Here is a 23,007-nt window from a genome sequence, read left to right on the forward strand (position 1 = left end):
ATGAAACAGGTACTGTTGTGGTTTTTCAGCTGCAGGGAGTGTTTTTCTTCCTCTGAATTAACATGAAAAAACAACATTTTAATGTTTTGTCTTCATGCATTTCATTTCAGAAAACCAGAAATCCAAAGAGCATAGAAAGCACAAAAATGGTGGATGGTGTTGCAATACTGCCTCCTCCGGAATCCAAAGTCCAGAGGGAAGCTGACGTCATTGCAGCACCCCAATCAGTGCATTGCTCAGATGCAATGCCTTATTGGAACATTTAAAAATATTGGGGATTTTTTCCATGTTGAACTCATATTATATATTAGGGTGAGCCGCTCAGAGTAGAGCCACTTCTCCTTCACATTGAGAGGAGTCAGTTGAGGTGGCTCGGGCATCTAGTCCGGATGCCTCCCGGACGCCTCCCTGGTGAGGTGTTCTGGGCATGCCCAGCCGGGAAAAGGCCCCGGGGCAGACCTAGGACACGCTGGAGGGATTATGTCTCACAACTGGCCTGGGAAGGCCTTGGTGTCTCGGTCCCGGTGGAGCTGGAGGAGGTGGCCGGGGACCGGGAAGTCTGGGCTTCCCTACTGAGACTGCTGCCCCCGCAACCCGGACCCGGATAAGTGGAGGAAAATGGATATATGGATGGATGAACTCATATTGGGAAATATTTGTATATTTGTTAGGTACACATTTCGAGTGGAGTCATACAATGGCAAATACATTAAATATAGCCACATTCTACTTATGCAAAGAGCATTGCTCTGTGCCGCTTGTCCTCACTGGGGAGGCGGGGGTATGCTGGAGCCTATCCCAGCTGACTTTGGGCAAGAGGCGGGGTACTTAATATTAGTAATTGCGACAGAGAAGACTAAAAAAATGTTTTTTGTATGTACTCCTTTTGTATGTATGTCCTTGTGCGTTTCAGACACGCTTCACAAGTTACATAAAGCTTACATTTGCACAGTTCAACAATAGTTTGATGACCTCATTGAGACACACAGCAACCACAATAACGAGCTATTCCGTGCAAGCCTTTATGCCATTATCTGTGATTTAGTGGAGTGGTCAGAAAAAGGCGGTCTCTCCTCCAAGGACGTCAGTGAGACACCCAGAGGTGACGTTGGCTGGCTGCAGCCACTCACATGTAAAAGCAAGCAGCCGCAGTCAAATAACAGAGGGCATGCTTGTGCAATGTCACTGCGAGGCTGCTTGCTCCAACAGGAATCACCGAGGAACCACACAGTCAGGAATTACCAAAGAAGTCATTTGGAAGGATCTGAAAGCTGGATCGTCACATTGAGCATAACAACACGGATGACTGGCTGTCAATACAAGCTTGGAATGCATGGATTTCCTCACTCAGAGGTACGGTAGAAAGGATGAATTAAGGCTTGTTTTCAACATTTTGATTTTTTTTCTTGTATTTTGTGTCCAAACTTTTTCCAAGAGGGCTGCATACAAAAAAAAAGGATACAGGGGACCACTTTGGGATTTCTACATATTTAATTTTGTAAAAAGCCTAAATTAAAGACAACGCTTTTTGCTCCCTTTTTAAAACTTCTATATAAAGTAGCTCTATAATTTAAAGAAAGAGAGGTTTGTCGCACTAAGAACACCTGAACACATGAAAGCAGGCTGTTTTCTTTCCAACAAAAAACAGAACATAAGAGCTCTAGTGAAATGTGGTACTTAGTTTGCAAATGTGTGCCTTTGATTTGCCTTAAAAACATGTACTTTATTCAAAAATCTCAATCTCTTATTCATACTGTGTTTCATTCTTCACATAATACAGCTTATAATAGTACAAAACACTAAGAATACATACAGCATTTACATGAGGTCAATGAAATTGGATGCGTAATTGTTATTTTTGAGGAAGGCAAAAACTGTTCGAACCTGTTCCAACAACCCGTACTGTTGGTATTATGGAAGACAAAGTCAAACCTCATTACAACAAGATTTTAAGTCTTTATTACAGCAACCATGCCCAAAAAGTGAAGTATTACAGTAGTCTCTCGTCACTTTGTGACTCTAATTTTGCAGCTTCACTCTATCATGATTTTTTCATGCTGTTTTGTGGTTGAAAATGGCCGATTATTGGTCATGTGAGTGTGAATGGTTGTTTGTCTATATGTGCCCTGTGATTGGCTGGCGACCAGTCCAGGGTGTACCCCGCCGAAGACAGCTGGGATAGGCTCCAGCATACCTGCGACCCTCTTGAGCAGGGGTGGGCAAACTTTTTGACTCGCGGGCCGCATTTTTTTAACAAAATTGACGGGGGGGGGGGGGGGGGGCAGACTATATAGTATTTTACATGCAACGGTCCTATTTTTACGCATATTTTACATGTAAAAGTGTCATGCAATCTGCTATATGTGCACTTTGAAATCATTTATTTGATGTAAAGTGTGTTGGAAATTAAATGTATTATTATTTTTATTATTATTATTGTCTTTATTATTACTATTTCATATATATATTATTATATTTGATTTGTTATTATTAGTTATAGTAATGTTATTATCATTATATTATTATTATTATTATTATTGTTAATAATAATAACAATAATAATATTACGACTATTATATTAATATTATTAACAACAATATGAATATAATAATAGTAATATTATTATTATTAACAACATTCTTATCATTATTATTATTATTAACAACATTCTTATCATTATTATTATTATTGTCATTATTTTTATTTTTATTTTTGTGCTTGTGTTACTTTTTCCAGGAGCATTTTGGAAACAACAGACCACATCAAATAACGAAATTGATAAAGCTGCTACCTCAACCATCAAAAAGTTGGCCCAAGCCACAATGCCAGGTTATGTGTTGAGTTTAAATGAAATACTTTGGAAAAAACAGGCGGGCCATATTGAAACACTTGGCGGGCCGCATGTGGCCCCCGGGCCGTAGTTTGCCCACCCCTGCTCTTGAGGATAAGCGGTAGAAAATGGATGAATGAATGGTCATAAATGTATGCCTACTAAAGCAAATTGCATATATTTTTTTGCCTAAATTAATAATTTCATGAATAGAAATGTATAAATGAAGTAAAATACATATAAAAAGCATCCAGTAGACGCAATCAAGGATGCTGTGAATGATATGTAGTTTCTATACTGGTTGCTAGGTGTCAGAAATATTACTGTAAGTTTTCAATGACGCACACAAGCATCAAATTTGACAACAGGTTTTTACTTTAGGTCTGAATTCTCTCATAAAACACAAGTTAGTGTTGCTGCAGTAAGTCACGCTGAAATAAAAAAAACAACTCTGAACATGAGCATGAGTCTTATTTATGTCTCAAATTGCTTATTTGCTGTCATTCTGTCTACTATATTGGCTAATATGAGTGTAAATGTGACGTTAAGGTTGTTATTTTAAGTCTAGAGTAGTGCTTCTCAACTGGTTTGTAATCAATTAAATAAAATAAAATAAAATAAAATAAAATAAAATAAACGTCAAACCAAATTGCATATAATTTTTTTTTAATGTAAACTCAAATATTGATTTCAGAAACGACATTGATTTATTTATACTTTAAAGGGGAGCTGGACTTTTGGGGAAATACTTATTTCTCTTTTCTGTGCATTCTGGTACAAGAAAACGAGTTAATATGAGCTAGCTAACAGCTAGCTATGAGCTAACAACCGGCGTCATGGGTATTTTGATGCTACAGCGCTCACAAAAAACACTAAAAACAACACCAACAGGGTTCAATTTACATGACTGACCTGTATATTAGCGAAGCTACAGTGATATTGCGATAATAACATGAAAAGTTTTATCTGGCGGACAAACACAACATGTCGCTAATAAGTGGATACCTAGCTCTCAATTTCGCTACAAAGACTCAACAAGATGCTTGTTTGCCGTCAGCATTTTTTTACCTGAAGACTGGAGCACACGTCTTGTGCTGGAAGACACAGCCATCTCAAGTATCTATGCTGCTGTTGTTGATGGAGCTAGCATAAGTATGTGTATCAATGTGCTTCAAAGTTTCTGTTGTGATTTAAATCATGAAAACACGGCAAGATACTGCAACTATTATTACTGTTATCATGTTATCCCCTTCTTTGGGGGAGAGATGTTTGGATGTAATTCTGAGATGATGATGATTGATGTAACAGTTCAACCTGATTACTATCATTAATTAACAAAACAGGAAGTTAATCCCTTTTTTTCATTCAAGGACCCTCTCAGCCAAGAGGACCATATCAACCCTGAAGTTGAGCAGTGATGTTGGCAATGCAGCATAACAACACCTCCGGCTTTTTTGCCTCCTCGCCCCCATCGAACCATAACGTCATGGTAAAGGAGCCAGCAGTGGGATCCGTGTTCGATAACGCCACCGTATCGACAAACAGTCCCACAGTACCTGGCATCACGATGACTCTTGGAATCATCTTCAATGTGGTGGCGCTCCTCATTCTCGCCAATGCCTACAAACGATTCCGCCGCAGGTCAAAGGCTACGTTTCTGTTCTTAGCCAGTTGTCTGGTTTCGACTGATCTAGCAGGACATGTGATCCCTGGAGCCCTGGTGCTCAGAAGATACTCAGCGGGGGCTGTGACCTTGAATGGCCCTCCTTCCATCTCAGGAGGCGAACTCAAAAGTGATCCAGATGGCTCCTGTTTGTTTTTGGGGGGTTGCATGGTGTTTTTTGGCTTGTGTCCCCTTTTTTTGGGCTGTGCCATGGCGGCAGAGCGCTGCCTGGGCGTCTCCAGACCGTTGCTACACGCTCGTCTGGTCACCACGGCAAGGACAAAGATGGCACTAGCTCTCATCTGGCTGCTGGCATTGGGCGTGGCTTTGCTGCCGTTTTTTGGATTAGGAGCGTACACTTACCAGTACCCGGGCACATGGTGTTTTATCAGGGTAATGGAAGGCACCAGAGCCACAGACCTGGTCTTTGTGGCACTCTTCTCCGGACTGGCATTGAGCTCACTGGCCTTTGCCTTTGTGTGTAACACCATCAGTGGGATCACGCTGGTCAGAGCACGACTAAAGAAGAAGTCTTGCTCCCAACGCGGCTCGGCGAGGTCTCACGACACTGAGATGGTGGTCCAGCTGGTTGGCATCATGGTCGCCTCGTGGATCTGCTGGAGTCCTCTGCTGGTGAGTTTCAGACTTACACCCGTTTCAAAGCTTGTTAAATCCTGGAAGGACTGTAGAGTGCAGTTCTGTTCCTAAAGCTGTTTCACTGACCCCCCCCTCTTATAGGTCTTTGGACTGATTTCAGCCACCCGGTCCTACAGGGGCTCCCTACACCCTAACATAGACACCTACAGAGCGTTAATGGTGACCGGTGTCAGGATGGCGACCTGCAACCAGATCCTGGACCCATGGGTCTACATCCTGCTGCGGCGCGCCATTCTACGTAAAATTTACAGCATCACTAAAAGGCAGGCCAGTTTGAGGGGGAGTATGATTCGCTCTTTCCGCTGGGAAGTCAGCTCCCTTCAGACCTCGGAGAAACATAATGTTAAGATTTAAGGGGACGGCGCACGCCATCTGTCATTCAGCAGGTCAGAACTCTGTGTGTCATTCAGCAGGTCAGAACTCTGTGTTCCAAATGATTTGATGGGATTCTGAATGATAATGATTGTGAACTGATTGTAGTTTATAGTCCAAATGCAAATTGTACACCACGTTTGCATGAAAGCATGTCCTCTATGAGAACAAAAGCAAATTCAAAAGATTCTTTGTTGAAGGAGATGTACAGTATAATGTGTCCAATATGTCACCACATAGTATATGTGAAGTTATATGTGTTTTGCCGTGTGACGGAGTACAAAAATAGAAAAGTCAATGACTTGTGTATATGCTCGCATGGAGAGCAAACCACCTCTTATTTAAGCTCATCTTGATGATGTGAAAAACCGCCCCAGGGCCTGTTGTACTACGGTGGCATGAATGTGATTGTGCTTCTATTGTGGAAATCTGAAAATAAAGAGTTATAGTTGGAATCAAAATACGTGTGTGTTTATGGGATCCACTGTAATAGACTATACAAATACGTACAGTACATATAAAATATACATGAAATATTAATACTACTTTTAAAAGAATAATATTTTGCCCTCAAGTTCCAGTGACCAGTTTCATTTTGGATGCAGTTTATTATATAAGCACGATTAATAAATGCTGAATATTTACATCTAATCAGAAAAATAATGAAGAGTGGGTTTAGACCACACCCTGTTTGAAAAACATTTTTCCTATTGGCTGAAAAAAAACAACCCCGGAAGCAGCGTCCAATCAACACAGTAGTAGGCGTAACCTTACTGACGACGTCAGTATCCTTTTGCAGAGCGCTGAATTCTTGCGTGCAGACAGAGGAAGTTACTGCAAGGTGAGTAAAATACATACATTAACGTTATCAACATTTGTACGCCAATTATTGCGCTATAGTTAGAGTGTAGATGCCATTAAACGCGTCTCTCCGCAAGACCAATTTGACTCAAAACAACAATGCTACGTCGGTAAGGCTAAGCTAACATGTTAATTGAGGATGTGTGCGTTTATTACATATTGGTGTTTGGTAGCTCATTGTATGCACTCTCATATGGCTTTTAAAACCCACAAATGAAATCAAATAAAATGAGCGCCCACGTTTATTGTTATTGTGATTGTTGGGCCCATCGATGACTAACAATGAGCTAACTGTATTCTTCCGAGGCGGTGGTAGCTAATGTTAGCCATCGCCATCAAGTCGCACTGGTACTGGAATTAAAATGGCGTCGCTTTCTGAATCTGACCAAATGGTGTAGGGTATTTTAACAATAACAATTGGCTTTTACATATTTTTCATGGGTATGACTAACGAAAGGACGAATGTGTGTCAATCGACATTTTGCCGCTAGGCCTTTGATTGCAGTATCAGTCCATCACTTGTTGGCCGAACGTTATTAATGCTCCATTTACCCCGTGTTGTGTTCAGGTGCCTCGACTGATTTTTTTTCATACTATTCCACGTCAAATCACACGAGGCTTTAATAGTCATCCTAGATTTTAATTACGTTGATTTTGACATTGTAAAAATTGTATTTTTATAAGTGAATGGCATTGTGGTATCGACTTGAATTGTATTCTACTGTGACACAAAGGCTTGTGGTACTGTTAATGAATGCATGGATTGACAGTGGTAATTACTTGTTTCCCCCCCCTTTTCAGACAACATTGCAACATACCTGCTGCTGCTATCTCCACGATGAAGATGGTAATCATTTTTTGTCTACCCCTTAAATGAGAGGGTCCCAAAGTGTGTGGCACGGAGGAAATTAAGAGCTTGTACTTAATGTTGACGCAGAAAATGTGCACGCGTTTGTACATATATTGTACCCTAAATCCTTTCTTGTTTATACCAATAGGGCCCTCCACTTCGATACCGCTCCTTGCGTGTCTTCTTGAATGACGACCGCCATGTCATGGCCAAGCATTCGGCCATCTACCCAACTCAGGAGGAACTGGAGAATGTGCAAAACATGGTGTCCCACACAGAACGAGCCCTCAAGGCCGTCTCAGACTGGCTTGATAAACAAGAGAAGTCTGACTCTGATGGCTCAGACGCAGATAAAGAGAGGTATGAAGACATGACAACATCTACATCATTTGAGTCCACATTAACCAACAAGCTCACAATGTTGTGGTGACAGATTATCGACATATCCCAACTGGTTTTATACATTTTAGCGTACTTTCATATTCCAAATCACAACAAAATGAATGCTCTGACTCTTTGATTCATTTCTGTGCTGCAGTGAACAGAAAGATCAAGCCACACGTACCCTTCGTGGTGTGATGAGGGTGGGCCTGGTGGCAAAGGGCCTGCTATTGAAGGGAGATCTGGACCTTGCACTCGTGCTCCTGTGCAAGGACAAGCCAACCATCACTTTGTTGAAGAAGGTGTCCGACAACCTCGTTACACAGCTTAAGGTGAGAGAATAATCCACCCAGACTGAACATGCGCAAGTCCTTTACGTCTATTTGATAATTATGAAAGCACTGCCATGGTGAAGTGACAGTAAAAGGATTGTGGCATACAGTTAATCCTTTACCACTTCCTGCTTTGAATGACTTAGTGTCACGGTTTTTCAAAATTATATTAATTATGCCGGTTGAATGTGGCCCATTATTCGTCAGAGAATAGGCATTGATTTTCTACCGCTTATCCTCATGAGGGTCGCGGGGGTGCTAGAGCCTATCCCAGCTGTCTTTGGGCGAGAGGCTGGTCGCCAGCCAATCACAGGGCACATATAGACAAACAACCATTCACACTCACATTCATACCTATGGACAATTTGGAGTCGCCAATTAACCTAGCATGTTTTGGGAATGTGGGAGGAAACCGGAGAAAACCCACACACGGGGAGAACATGCAAACTCCACACAGAGATGGCCGAGGGTGGAATCAAACTCGGGTCTCCTAGCTGTGTGGACTGCGTGCTAATCACTCATCCGCCATGCAGAGAGAATAGGCACATTTAAGCACATTTTCATAGATTCTGTGATGTATGTAGTGTGTAGTAATGTTACTGTAATGTTCCGTGAGACACACAAGCACCAAACTTGAATGTTGGAACAACAGGCTTTTATTGCAGGTTGGAATTATCTCACAAAAGGCACCATAAACCCTAAAACAGCAAAACACAAGTTTTGTGTTATGTCTACTAATTTGGGTAATATGAGTGTAAATGTGACTATAGGGATGTTATTTATTCTGTAGAGCCCTCTAATCAAGGAAAAAAACATATGGATAGTCACAAACAAGTGTTTTGTTCATTTGTCTGGATTATATTGCCCGCAGCTCGTCACAGAAGACAAGTACGTTGTAAGCCAGCACATCCGGGAGGCCAGTATCGCCATCAAGAGCACAAAGGAGCCCCCTTTGACCCTCACTATTCACCTGACTTCCCCCATGGTTCGTAAGGAGATGGAGATGGCCGCTGCTGGCGGTAAGTGCAATAGGACTGCAGTGTTTCTTTTCTGGCACTCCACACCTCCAGCTGGGAGGCCACGCAGGCAACAAGACAGATATTGTTTATTGGGCCTTCAATGGAGCTAGGGGACAAGACTACACTGTCACATAACCAAATACTGCTATGCTTATAGCTCTCTAGACACTCTCATAGTTCCATGTAATGTAATTGTACATTTTTGATGGCCCAATATACAGTATAGGGCAGGTAGCTTTTTCTTCTCCATGAAAGGTCAAGGTCACCAAAGAAATGAAGGCTTACTGAGAATTTAACCAAACACAAAAAGAGAGACCACTTTGTTTGCATGTTCTTTATCATTGATGAACGGTTTGCATTGCAGCAAAAATGAGTAGCACAATATACAGTGGAACCTCTGTTTTCGTACAACGCGTGCAATTTTTCCATGTAGGATATAATGAAAATGTAATCTATTGCAGGTACCCAAAATATTAAGAAATGGTTAGTTTTATTTGCAGAAAACAATACAAATAATTATAAGTGAGTGAAATTGATAAATTAACATTTTACCTTTTATTGTTGACTCACTGCATTACAGTAAACCTTTTAGGGGGGGCCTCTGTGGAATATACGAGCTGTCATCGATTTGAAACTCAGCAGCTGAGCGATGGAGTACTTGAGCGTGTAATGCCTTGCCCACTGCTAGCTGTGGCTAATGAGTTTGCATTAGTCTCATAGCGACTTTTAAAGTGGACGTACTATACTTTTTCCACTTTTCTGACCTATAGATTTTGTTATAATGTTGTATTGTCATGTTAAATGATGCCAAAGTTTCAGATAATGAGTTTTGTGCATTTGGATGTTTTTCCAATATCGGCTCATTGTCACGTCACAGTGAACCGACTTTGCACTAAAAAAAAATCGACTAAACAGGTAGTCTGCGAAAGGTGAACCACAATAGAGCGAGGGAACATTGTATATAGTAAATATATTTTTAGGTTTCATCGTAGATGCTTTGGACTGTGTTCAATAATAGACATTTTTTTTGTTGAAAACTGGGACGTTCGAAAACCAAGGTTCCACTGTATTGTGAAACTGTCATTGGTTGGTTGACCCAGTTTGATTGCAGTATTCCCTGGCGGGGAAAGCGTAGGGTTCCAGATAAGGACAAGAATGTGTGGATTCATTATGTTTGTCTTGTTAGCCCATGGGCTCTACCCCTTGAGTTAGTTGACATAAAAGAATCATTTAGTCGTACATATGTATGCGGTGACAAGCTCAGAATTATTGTAGTTAGTTCAGTTTCCACCAGGATGTGTCTCATCACTAAAACTCCGTATAGTGGAGACATAAGCCTTTAGGAGCTCTTAAGCAGAGGGCTCTTGACCTTATCTGCAACTCCTGTGCTACTGGTACCCCGTAGTTTGGGTCTTTGTTTATAAGCCATCAATTTTGCTGCAGTGCAGACTTGTTTTGATACCCACCTTTTGTGTACTTTATCTACCTGTGGTTCCAATTCTGATTCTCTCTGTCAAGCCTTCTAGTTTGTCAATTTTAGGGACGCTGGACCTTTGACCAACTGGCCGCTCTCTGTCTCGGAAGGGGCAAAGTGCAGTGCACCCAGTATTGGGGCAAAGGGGAGGGGCTCTTCCTCCTGTCAAGCTCAGACACTGATGCAACCATGGAGATACAACCTCCACATACAACCATTTATCCATTTGAGAAATACTTCTTTAAATTATCCAATGTCAACTTACTTTGCATTACTGTAGCTGGTTGGTTTTTAAGTGGATGCCTTACCTGCCGGACCGTGCACCGCCATGTTATCTCGGAGGTTGAGAACGTTTGGTGGTTCTCCAATGGAGGAGTCCCCCTCCCCTTCCCCCTCCTGCCTGTGGTTTGGGAAGGCTGCCTGTGTTCCCCCTGGCCGGCTGACAGAACTCCCCTTGGTCAAACTGTACCTTGTCTTCTTATTCCACCTGCCAATAGAAACGCTATCAGTCAACGATCCCCCGGATGCTCTGGACAGGCAGAAATGCCTAACTGCCTTGGCGTCTCTCCGCCACGCTAAGTGGTTCCAGGTTTGGATCTTGTCTTTATTTTGTCTCTAAACAGAAGTAGTTTCAAGTTTGTTTTTTTATGCAGTGTCTTTTTTGTGTTTTTAATTGGTGTTTATGTTTTTTTATTGGCTCATATGAAGTGTATTTCCTGTAGTGATTGTTGATGTAAAACATTTGCCATTACAGTGTCCTTGAGTCCATTAGGAATTCAGATGCAAGGTTCAATAGCATATTTTTTACTCTTTATAATTTACCTTAACGGCGACTTTACTCGTATGAGCACCATTACATAGACATAACCAGGTATCCAGGTGCAATATTTCTATAATGCCACTGTTTACGTGAGAAGTAATGATAGTTGCCATGCAACTATGGACAAAGGTCTCCTTTGTTTTGTTTTGTTATTTTCTTTTCATTTGCACTTAATTGTGTTGCAATAGCCAGATGTCCAAATACTTTTGTCAGTATAATGCAGGGGTGTCCAAACGTGTTCCATCAAGAGCTAAGTAGATGAGCTATGAAGTTCTATATACAGTATATTGTATATTGGGGTTGGGTGGACCTTAACGTGTTTTACGATATTTTTCGGAAGTATGACGATATAAAATTTTAATTCAGCGGATTGATAATTATTCTTGTAAAATTACTGCATATTTTTCATTTTCAACTTGCTGAAGCCTATCCAGCTGTCTTCGGGCGAGAGGCTGGACTGGTCGCCAGCCAATCACAGGGCACATATAGACAAACAACCAATTTGGAGTCGCCAATTAAACTAGCATGTTTTTGGAATGTGGGAGGAAACTGCATAGAATGTGCTGCGGACCGCACATTGGACACCCCTGATATAGTGAATGTACAGATAGCAAATCATATATTCCACAAATTAAAAGTAAAAGTTTGAATGTTTCCAAGATGCAGTATTATCAATATGCAAAGCTAAGCTTGCTTCTCTGAAATTTGGCTGACAGGTTTGTCAAAGTTCTTATTTGTGAATACTTGAGGATGCTGACAAAAAAAAAATGACGCTCTTCAATCAGCATTTGGAGGTGTCACCTGACTTCCATTTGACTGTGAGCCAAATGAAGAGATTTAAGTGTTTGCGTGTGGAATATTACATGCAAACACATAATTATGCTCTGTGCGTGTTGTTGTTTTTGGTTGCTATCACCGCTTCAGTTCTTAGTAGGGTTGGGTGATATGGACTTTGTTTAATATTGTGATAAATGTTAATCTAAAATTAAAATTCAGCAGCGTCTTGTAAAAAAAAGCTACAAACGTTAAGCCATATAACGAAATACACTTGTCTCAAATTGTAAAGCACGTGTATTTATTCGTAAGAAACTAGCTAACTTTTCTAATGAAAATCCTCTGCACACATTGCTATAAATGTAAAAAAAACTGTAATGCCTGTGCTTGTCATTTAGGAAGATGTAGTCACCCATGAAAGTCCAACTGCATATGGAAGATATTTTTATGAGACGCTTGTTTTGTTTACCCAGACATGGGTGCAGATGGCGCTCTTAATTTGAAAGACGGTCACGGAAGTGTGTTCAGTGTGTGGAGAATGCCTATTTACGTCTAAGACGAGCTGCGTTCAAAATAAATGTGCTTCTCGTGTTTTTTTCACATAGAATCCGCACATCTTCATTGGATATTGTGAAACGTTCTTTAAATTAAAGAATTAAAACACAACGTGGTGAAAATATACTCAAGCCCGAGTTGCGCACAACTAGTTGGCGTTCGAAATTAAGCTAACCTCTGCTAGCTTCATTAAATTTCAACCTGCTTAGGTCGGAAGGTCCGCCGAGTAAATTCTTCCCCACACGAACGTTCCTTCTCACGATGACAGCATTTGATTCATCTTATGCAGGGGTCTCAAACTCAATTTACCTGGGGGCCACTGGAGCTCGGGTCTGGGCAAGGCTGGGCCGTATCAGGTTTTCCAAAAAAAAAATGCATTTATTAAAAACAGAAAAATATACAAACTTTTTCAGTGCTTTGGCTCCGATTTTCTACAAGAAAAGCTCTGATAAAACATTCCAATGTTCTCAAATATCTTAGTTTTTATTTTTCTGCACAAAATAAGATGTAAAATAAATAAACAAATCAAGAATAAAGAAAATCAATCAAACAGTAATAAATAAATATAATAATAATAATAAAAACTTAAGAAACCACATATACATAGTTGGTGGGTAGACAAATATTTTTTTCAGATTAAAATGAACAAAGCATTATTAGAGCCCTGTAGACATGACAAAACACGACTATAGTCACATTTATACTTTTTTTATTTTTAACATATTGCGCAACTGCAGGGTCTTGAGACACATGCTAACTCGCAAACTAGAGCGCTAGCGACCTAAACGGTAGCCTTCAAGTTATTTCCTTTAAACCTAAATAGCCAAAAACTTACCACTTCCACACGGATAGGGAGGATAACTATTAACAGTTATATAACCTTTAACATGAACATTAATCAAACGTAATAATTTTTTCTGGGTACATGATACCATACAGCATCCATATTAAACTTGCGCGGGCCGCACTAACATAAAACTTTCATATCAAGGAGGGGCCTCAAACTAGTGTCCTGCGGGCCACATTTGGCCCACGGGCCGTGTGTTTGAGACCCCTGATCTTATGCATCCACCGCGGCGCACAGCCGTCAACTCCGCCTTTTAATTCATACCGGTATACGTCATTTTCGTATTATTGGAAGAATATATAAAAAAAATAAAAATACCGCCCAACCCTAGTTCGTAGCCTCATCTCTTCCTGCTTTGTGGCTGTTTGTCGCTTTGTGCCACAAATCCATCAGGAATATTGCACCTTTCTAGCCTCGTGGTTTTTTTTCTTTTTACTCTCATTGACTATACCGACCTGCCATTTCAAAATGGCTCTCTCATTTTAAGCTTGGTGTATGTCGGACACAGCTTCGTAGACACTTAAGTCCTGGTTTTAATGTTTTCTGCTTGATCACTACACTGTGAATCTGTCAGATGACTCATAACTCACTCATAAGGGATTCCCTTTACATTAGTATATTTCCATAATAACTTCGCTCAGGTGTTCTAGTGTTGTCATTTTTCAAAATTAGTTCCATTTCTATGGATTTTTTTTTAATGGTCTGTGTTGTCTCTCCCCTTTTGGCTTACTTTTGCTTGTCGTCCTCGTGCCCCCCTCCCACCCCTCCCTTATTTGTGTCCTCAGGCCAGAGCCAACGGACTGCGCTCCTGTGTAATTGTCATTCGGGTTCTAAGGGATTTGTGTGCCCGTGTCCCCACATGGACTCCTCTTTGTGGCTGGGTGAGTGCAAGGCTCTTGATTAAGGGGCGATCCGGATGTTTCTGTCAGCCATAAAATAAAGTCAGAGATTGCAAGATTTCGAGTGGTGCCTGCATATTGCGCATCTCCTTCGACTTAATCTAAAAAAAGTGTCTACGTTTCTCATGCGTAGCCTCTGGAGCTGATTTGTGAGAAAGCCATTGGCACAGGAAACCGCCCCATGATGGCAGGAGAAGCACTGCGCAGAGTTCTGGAATGTCTTGCTTCAGGAATCCTGATGCCAGGTGAGCTTGCGTATCACCTTTTTTGTTTTAATCCATAATGGGGAAAAAGTAGTCCAAAACAGTCTTTGGTCTCCTTTGTTGTAGATGGAGCTGGAATCTGCGATCCATGTGAGAAGGACCCCACAGACGCTATTAGTCATTTAGACTTCCAGCAGAGAGAAGACATCACTTTGAGTGCACAAGTGAGTGGGATGATGTGAGGTTTAGGTGTACCCGCAACTTGGGGAAATTCACCCTTGCTTGTGTTCTTAGCATGCCTTAAGGCTCTCAGCATTTGGACAGCTTCACAAAGTGCTTGGAATGGATCCGCTTCCCTCTAAGATACCCAAGAAAACTCCTGGACCTCCAATTGATTATATCGGTAAACTGCTGACTGTTTTAAATAATAATTTAAAAAGTTGGAAAGTGTAAATAACCTTTTACATTAATTGTATCTTCAGTGCAAATCCCGCCCAGCACAGCATATGCGCCACCAATGAAACGGCCCATAGAGGAAGAGGAGGGAATTGAAGACAAGTCTCCCAATAAGAAGAAGAAAAAACTACAGAAGAAATGTAAGTTCACTTTGCTAGATTATGTGACGCCCTTAAATTATTATTATTATTGTAATAGTAATGTTAATGGTTTAATTTCATTTGAACATGCATCAGATTACAATTGAATGCATCCCATAATCAGTTCACAGTTCCACATGTCCAAAAGGAGTAGGAAGAAGCAAAGCTTATTAAATCCTACATCTCCAGGGCTCTACATTAAAAACCAAAATGACTTGCCCATAGGGAATCCTTAAGGTGAGAACTACTTGCCCGAACTTGCCCCATGAAAAGACTGCCATAATGATATCATCTAATTTTTTGTGGCATCACATGGGAATCTCAAAGATGAAATGAGAGTACTACCATAATACCTTACACATGGTAGTCGTAGTAAGCAGTGATATTTATAAGTTGTGCACCACAATGAAACATTATTGATTAGACACATTTGTGTACTAGTAAAGTGTTTTTAATCCAGAAAAAATGCTCAATGGTCAAACAATTTGTGAAGCAAAGGTGAGAAAAATACACAGAAATGGAAGTGCTAGATTTTGTAGCTTGTGCAAAATCAGCACTTGGTATTGGATCTAATCGGTGGTGTTTCATTGTGACCGCTTCAAATTGTCACAGCAATGTGATTCACTCACCTGTGCCATCATTTGATTTGCTGCCGCTAATAAAATACTTGTTTAGGGGGCACTGGTTCATCACTTTTTGCTGTTTCCTTCAGAATTAGACGATGTTCGAGCGCCGCCATGACGAATGTTTTCGTAGTCAAACGATCGCTGATTGGTAGATCGCGAACAACGGGTGTGGAATAAAACACGGACTGTGGATTACGGACCGCGGTCTAAATAAACGATTTTGATTGGTCCATTTCAAGATTTGCAAATTACCACCGGAATTACGCAGTCCGTGTTTTACCAACACCCAACAAGAACCGCTTTATAAAAAAAAACTCTTGGCAGTATGGCATGCCAAAGTGCACTTGCCCGACGGGAATATCACTGATTGGATTTACTTGCCCGAATTTTGTTTTAACTTGCCCCGGGCCATCGGTACATCGTTATTGTCGAGCCCTGCCCTCCATCTGGTACTTTTACAATCAGTAACTGTTACATTTGTTCACTTCCTGCTTTCCTAATATGGTTTACGTTTTTTTTTTTATTATTTTTTTGTCACATACCGAATTACAAGGTGATATGACCATCCAATGCCATAATGGGTACCATAGTAAGTGTCAATATAGTGATATATATAGCACATCATGACTGGTTCAAGACTCTTCATCCTTGTATTTAGCAAACATCAACTGCTTGTATTGTTTCTTGAATTGGCTCATCGTTGTGCATTGTTTGAGGGTCTTACTCAATCCATTCCATAGTTTGATTCCACATACTGAAATGCTATGGCTTTTTAACGTAGTCCTAGCATTTCAGTATGTGGAACTATGGCCTGGATTGAGTCTGGATTCTTGTACAACAAGAAAAAAGAGAACAAGTTACGTACGAGTGACTCTTCTGATGGCAGTGTGTCAAAGAAAAGTGACTTGTAAAATGCACATTAACATTGGCTGGTCCCAGAGTCCAAACGCTGTGATCACCAGGACAAAGATAGTATCTTCGAACAAGGGAACAGGTTTGATAAGTAAGCAATGGAGTGCCCTCCCTTTCAGTGCGCAAATCCAGTGTATTTAATGTTTTTTTATTACAGTATATAATATCCTTTCTGTAATCTGTGTACAGTATGGGTGACTTAGGTGTTAATTTAGGTATAAGTTGCAACTTGACACCAAAACGGGTGTTTCTGGCATAACGGACCGAGGAAATGACCGTATATTCTCCTCAATTGAACTTTCCTAAGTCTTTGAGTGAATATACCCATATGTTTCCAATCTTGTCATAATTCCATGGTTGTATTCTGTCCACCAGCTGCAGAGGATAAGCCTGATCCTCCCCAGTCTATGAACGCTTTGATGCGGCTCAACCAGCTGAAGCCGGGTCTGCAATACAAGCTGATATCCCAGACGGGACCGGTTCATGTTCCTGTCTTCACTATGTCGGTAGAAGTTGATGGCAAGACCTTCACGGCTTCCGGTCCGTCCAAACGGACCGCCAAGCTGCATGTAGCTGTGAAGGTGAGCGCAGTGTGTGTGAAAAGGAATGTCCTAGAAACTGTTTACGAATTTACGAATATGCATGCATTTTGACCCTTTAATATGCTTGTACGCTTTGCTGCTTTCAGGTGCACATTTTGTTGCATTTTGCCAGTTTCTGTTTCTTTGTTTAGTCTTTACGCTCCTCTAAATGAAATCCTCAAGCAACAGCGACACTAACCGCAAAAGGCTGTGATTGCTCAGCTTTTAGTAAATTATATCCTGTCTGTATACAACATGTTTAGAGGGCAGACACTGACATAGAATAATAAAATAAATGTGTATCTGCTTGCTTTGAACCCCCTTGTTTTTCTTTTTTTCATCTGCAGGCCTTGCAAGACATGGGTTTGCCCACAGGAGTGGAAGCAAAAACTCCAGAGCCCATAAAACCGGAAGAAACCCCAGTACCCTTGGAGGATGTGAAGCCTGTGATAACAACCACTGAAGCTGCTCCAGCGGCCACAGGACCAGCCGTCACCGACAACACCGATGCTGCAGAGGTACAGAGACCCTGTCTTTGGTTACAGGCATGAAGCATTGAGACATTATGACTTCCTCCCCCTCTCTGCTATTCAGACCACCCGCCAACAGGGACCGATTCTGACCAAACACGGCAAGAACCCCGTGATGGAACTGAACGAGAAGCGGCGTGGCCTGAAGTACGAACTTACCTCAGAGACCGGTGGCAGCCATGATAAACGCTTTGTCATGGAAGTGGAGATTGATGGGCAGAAGTTCCAGGGGACAGGATCTAACAAGAAGGTGGCCAAGGCGTATGCAGCACTGGCTGCTTTGGATCGGCTCTTTCCAGAGGGTTCTGCGACTGAAGCGACTAAAAAGAAAAAGGGATCACTCCCAGTAAGCACCCAGAGAACGCATGGTCATGTTTATCCGAGATGGAGTCTTTGACAGTCTTGTTGAAAATGTCCTTTCAGAACAATGAAGGCTTTGGCATGATGGGACCTCCTGGCGATGCGACTATGCCCAGGGGAAGAGGGAGAGGAGGGCGAGGTCGTGGAAGAGGCAGGGGATTCAATAACGGAGGAGGTAAAATACCAGACACACTCGGGGTTCTCAACTGGTGTTGCACTGGCTTATTAAATTGTAATTCTAGGAATGAAGCTTCGGGATTTGTATCTGTATTTGATTCCGATATTGGCAGAATTTACGGATACTGCCATTACTCCATAAGTGCTTGCTGGCTGTTCGACTGCTCTGTTTACTTGCCCGGTGGAATGTCAAACCAACAAAACGTCGGCATCTCATGGCATCTCTCAACTATGCTACATTCAAAGAAAAGAGTGGCAGTGAAGCATGTTTTCTATTTTCAGGGGGGAAAAATTAATTATGGCCAAAAATCCTGGAAACTCCAAATGTAATTTTTTGCATGTTAGTAAGAAAAATCAGGTAGAAAATGGTAACTGTATTCATAAACAATAGCCACGTTTACATGGACTCAAATATTCCAATTCCATTCAGGTTATTTGCTCAGACGGAAAGAATTTGTATACACCTCATTCCTAAAGAAAAGTGCCAATCCGAATGAATATATAATCGGATTCACAGAGGTGGAATATTCCTTTCCCCAATCCAATTGAGGTATCTTGTACCCGCTCAATCGGAAAGTTGTCAGGGTGCGTTCTTTCAGCGCATGCTCAGCTGTGACGCAACATGCAGACGTCGCTCAGGTTTTGAAAATGGCGGCAAGCAGTCATCACTGGACTACAGCGGAAAGTTTGTTTTTAATATAAACTTTAAAAGAACTGAATGAAGTTGCTGCTTAAAAAAAGCATAGCAACTGTCCCGACAACCGTGGTAATCACACTCTCGTCCGCCATCTTCGATGAATCATGTGATGTTGTTTACGTTTTACTGCACATGCCCCATTGACTATTCTGTTTCATTATAGTGGGAATTGGAATATTCCTTTCCATGTATACACTGTTTTCTGGGACGTCATTCGGAAAGATTCCATTCGGAATGAGGAAAATCTCTTCATGTAAACGTGGCTAATAAATGTCTGCACAAATGACGTTTTCTCTCAACGCCTTGCCTTTCATGGACACCCAGATACCAAATATGGAAGTGCTTTTTTTTAATCTACAATGTATGAAAGTCAATACAAACTCCCAACACGCATTTACCGTAATTTCCAGACTCTAGAGCGCACCTGATTATAAGCCTCACCCCGTACATTTTTAGAGGAAAACCGTTTTTGTACATACACAAGCCGCACCTGTATATAAGCCGCATGTGCCCACATTAAAACATGTAAACATATTTACAAAGAAAGACAGTACACAGAGTTTTCAAAGTTTTAATAATATAACTTAACAATAATAATAATGTAACTTTCTTCACAAACTGTGCCTGTGACGCGGCAGTAAAACGGTAGCAACATGGTAACAACACGCTAGCAACACGGTATAACAGGTCTAGTAAAACAGGTCTGGTAAAAGAACATACTGGTAAAAATCACGGTAAGGCGTCTTCATCTTCCTCCTTTAAACTGAAGCCATCGAAGTCATCGTCCTCAGTGCAGCAGCTCTGTTTCCTTCTTTATCGGACAGCTCGATTGCTTTTAGCTTGAAAGCTGCGTCATATGCCTTTCTTTTTGCATTTTCCATGATGAGGGTATGTTCACGCTAATTTAATTTATGCACAAGACAAGAAGTCGCAGTCTTCCTCGACGCATATATTCCACCGGTCTTAATCTTACCTTTTCTACTCGAGAGCCCCTGGCGGCCGTTAGAAAAATTACATAAATTGGCCTCATCACTGAATAAGCCACAGGGTTGAAAGTTTGGGGAAAAAGTAGCGGCTTATAGTCCGGAATTTACAGTATACACTGTTTTCTGGAACGTCATTCGGAAAGAGGAAAATTTCTTTATGTAAACATGGCTAATAAATGACTGCACAAATGACGTTTTTTCTCAACGCCTTGCCTTTCATGGACATCCAGATATCAAATATGGAAGTGCTTTTTTATCTACAGTGTATGAAAGTCAATACAAACTGCCAACATGCATTTAATATTGCTATTTTAATACCCAGACTTTGTCTAATTTCTCACTCATTTTCTCATCTGATCTGTTACTCAACAGGCTTTGGCACGTACGGTTATGGAAACAGCTCCATGTCTGGATACAGTAAGTATTCTTTTCCTTTTTTTGCTTGATTATAGTTCCACTGTTACAACATGAGAAATCCAAACTACCAGTCAGTCTGTGTGTGCAACCATACCATACCATTACCTGCTCTTGTTATGTCAGGCCAGGACTTGCCACATCTCGTATGCATTGCCTATCAACCAGCAAAAATAGATACTGAACAGTTTGGATGATCCCAAATTCAGTGATTTTTAAGTTGGCAGGCCTGCATCTGCTTTGTACAATTCCCCGATACCCTTTCTTGCTTTTGGCAGCCTATTCTGAGCACTGACTTACTTACCTGAGCGTGACAGGAGCAGAGAAATCTTTTGAAGTCATGCTTAATTTCACAATCTGGACACATTAATCCAAATTTTAAGGCAGAAAAATCTTCATTTAAAAAAAAAAAAAAAAAAAAATCTCATTTTGACATTTTCCCCCTCCTTCTCTGCCTTGTCTCACTCTTTAGGTGACTTTGTCTCAGACTTCTATGGCTACCACGAGTTTGAGAACTAGACACACACAAAAAAAAGACATGTAGATAAGACAAAAAAACACTCAGATGTGTTCCAGCTGCTTCCAGAACACCCTTCAAAGTCCGCAACCCTGGAAATATAACGAACCCCTCTTTTGTCAGTCCACTTGTAACCTCCACAAGACACTCTGCCTCTGCATGCATTTAAACATAAGTTACCATCTCCTATGGATGGTGCAAACATCTGGATGTCTATAGTCTCCCTTTTTGTTGAGTATGGCTTTTATATATGATACATTCCTTATGACATCTGTGATGATTATGCTTTTGCAACTGTAGTTTGTACTTTGAACAGTTTGAATTATGGCTGCACTGAATGTGTGATGCTTTTAGTTTTGTTAAGCAGATATCTCACCCACAAAGTCCTTGTTTTTGTTTTGTTGTTTTAAGTATTGTTTTTATTGCAATAAATGTGATTTTTACCATTAATTGCTGTGTTCCTACATGGCCTGATTCCATGTGTGTGTGCGCTTGTTAGAAACACACAGCATTACCAGCTGCATGTTAAGATAGTGCCATGCTATTACTTCTCAGATTACTACAACAATGGTGGCGCAAACGGAGGAGGCGGGCCATCGGGTGGCCCTGCAGGTGGTTCTGCAGCCAGCACAGGACAAGCATCAACACAAAGCTCATATGGCTCGTACTACGAGAGTGACGGAGCCTACAATGCCGCAGGGGCTGCAAAAATCCCCAAAAAGAAACCCCCCACACGGGGAGGAAAGCCATCTTTTCAAAGTCCTTCAGGTGCGGGCGGTGGTGCTGCAGGAAGCTACCAGGCCAGCAACCCTTCCGGACAGGGCTCCTATAACCAGTATGGCCAAGGCTATGGACAGGGAAAGAAGAATTTCAACCAGGGTGGTGCAGGGGCATACCCTTATAGCACTGCCTACCCCAGCCAGGTGACGGGGGGTACTGGAGGAAACCAGGAGTACAATTATGATGGTGAGTGATGTTTGTTGATATTAGCGTATAAGTATACCACACACAAACTGACTAATTGACGACGTATTTAATTTAAATTTTCCCCTCTGAAGGTTTCAACAGCCAATCCAATTACAACACGCAAGGAGGCGGTGGTGAAAACCAAGGTTTTGGCACCAGCCATTCTCAGTACCACAGTCCTGCAAGCTACGGCAAGGCAGACACCAGCGGAACTTACCAGTATAGATAGACTCAGTTTGCTCGTGTGAATCCTCACCTCTAAATCCCCCCCTCCAAAAATAATCCTTCTGTGCTCTCCCTACCTTCCTACATGTTTGCTGTTGATGTGCGTTTTTGGTCCTGTGCTGCACATCACCAGAAGATGTCCGACTGAGTTGTAGTTACATTTGGTGATCTGCTTAAGAGATTTGATGTGCTCAGTCCTGTCTTTTTAGTTCTAGTTTTGTCTTGTACTCTATTTATACAAACCACTGAGTATGAAATCTGGTGCGACAGGTCTTGTGTAGCACAATTTTTTTAACAAGTTGCATGGCAACTGTAATGTTTATCTCTGCTTGTAATGACCCAAGGCTTGTAGATATTCTCTTGGCTTTTAGTTTTGAGTTTTTTTGCTTTTATTTCCATATTGTGGTTTGATGCCATAATTTACTAATGATGCAGAGGCTACCGGAAATGCATAATTGCTAATGTTTAATCCATATTAATGGTCTAATCAGCTTTTGATTTTGTGGATGTATTTTTTTCCCCTCTGTGTATGTAACAATATGTGTTTGTATTGATAAAAATTATTTTGAATTTATGTTTCAGACTTCATTGATTAATGAATAGTACATTCATGAAGGATTAGAAAAAACATTACATTTGAATCCCATTTATTTCTTAACTTTTAGTAGTTTTTCTAAAGACTGGCCTTAATCTCCGATGGGTTTAGAAGCAGATATGCAACATGGTGACCATGTTTTACTTTTTTATTTTGAAGGCTTGGCCTGGCTTTACCCACTCCATGATAGGATACGAATTTCGATCAACCGACCGATATATATATATATATATATATATATATATATATATATATATATATATATATATATATATATATATATATATA

At 41.0% G+C, this 23,007-nt stretch overlaps 2 protein-coding genes across 3 annotated transcripts; both read left to right on the top strand.

The window, feature by feature from the left end:
* Window positions 1-1,103: 1,103 nt before the first annotated feature.
* On the top strand, window positions 1,104-5,966 carry LOC131103858 (prostaglandin E2 receptor EP1 subtype-like). The gene is made up of 3 exons (XM_058050486.1): window positions 1,104-1,353; window positions 4,201-5,126; window positions 5,232-5,966. Exons 2-3 carry the CDS (start codon window positions 4,248-4,250, stop codon window positions 5,502-5,504), a joined length of 1,152 nt encoding a protein of 383 aa, XP_057906469.1. The 5' UTR covers window positions 1,104-1,353; window positions 4,201-4,247; the 3' UTR covers window positions 5,505-5,966.
* Window positions 5,967-6,291: 325 nt separating this feature from the next.
* On the top strand, window positions 6,292-22,698 carry LOC131103856 (interleukin enhancer-binding factor 3 homolog). 2 transcript variants are annotated; one of them, XM_058050481.1, is made up of 18 exons: window positions 6,292-6,363; window positions 7,185-7,230; window positions 7,382-7,593; window positions 7,772-7,946; window positions 8,818-8,965; window positions 10,937-11,028; window positions 14,221-14,316; window positions 14,468-14,579; window positions 14,664-14,761; window positions 14,832-14,940; window positions 15,020-15,133; window positions 17,047-17,252; window positions 17,600-17,770; window positions 17,847-18,128; window positions 18,206-18,317; window positions 20,375-20,419; window positions 21,489-21,899; window positions 21,992-22,698. In XM_058050481.1, the coding sequence occupies exons 2-18, from the start codon at window positions 7,222-7,224 to the stop codon at window positions 22,126-22,128; spliced, it is 2,529 nt and encodes an 842-aa protein (XP_057906464.1). In that variant the 5' UTR covers window positions 6,292-6,363; window positions 7,185-7,221; the 3' UTR covers window positions 22,129-22,698. The 2 variants fall into 2 exon arrangements, with proteins under 2 accessions (XP_057906464.1, XP_057906465.1); XM_058050482.1 differs by lacking the exons at window positions 21,489-21,899; window positions 21,992-22,698 and adding an exon at window positions 20,889-21,383.
* Window positions 22,699-23,007: the final 309 nt, after the last annotated feature.

Source organism: Doryrhamphus excisus, chromosome 15 (genome assembly GCF_030265055.1).
Source record: "Doryrhamphus excisus isolate RoL2022-K1 chromosome 15, RoL_Dexc_1.0, whole genome shotgun sequence".
Classification (NCBI taxonomy): Eukaryota; Metazoa; Chordata; class Actinopteri; order Syngnathiformes; family Syngnathidae; genus Doryrhamphus; species Doryrhamphus excisus.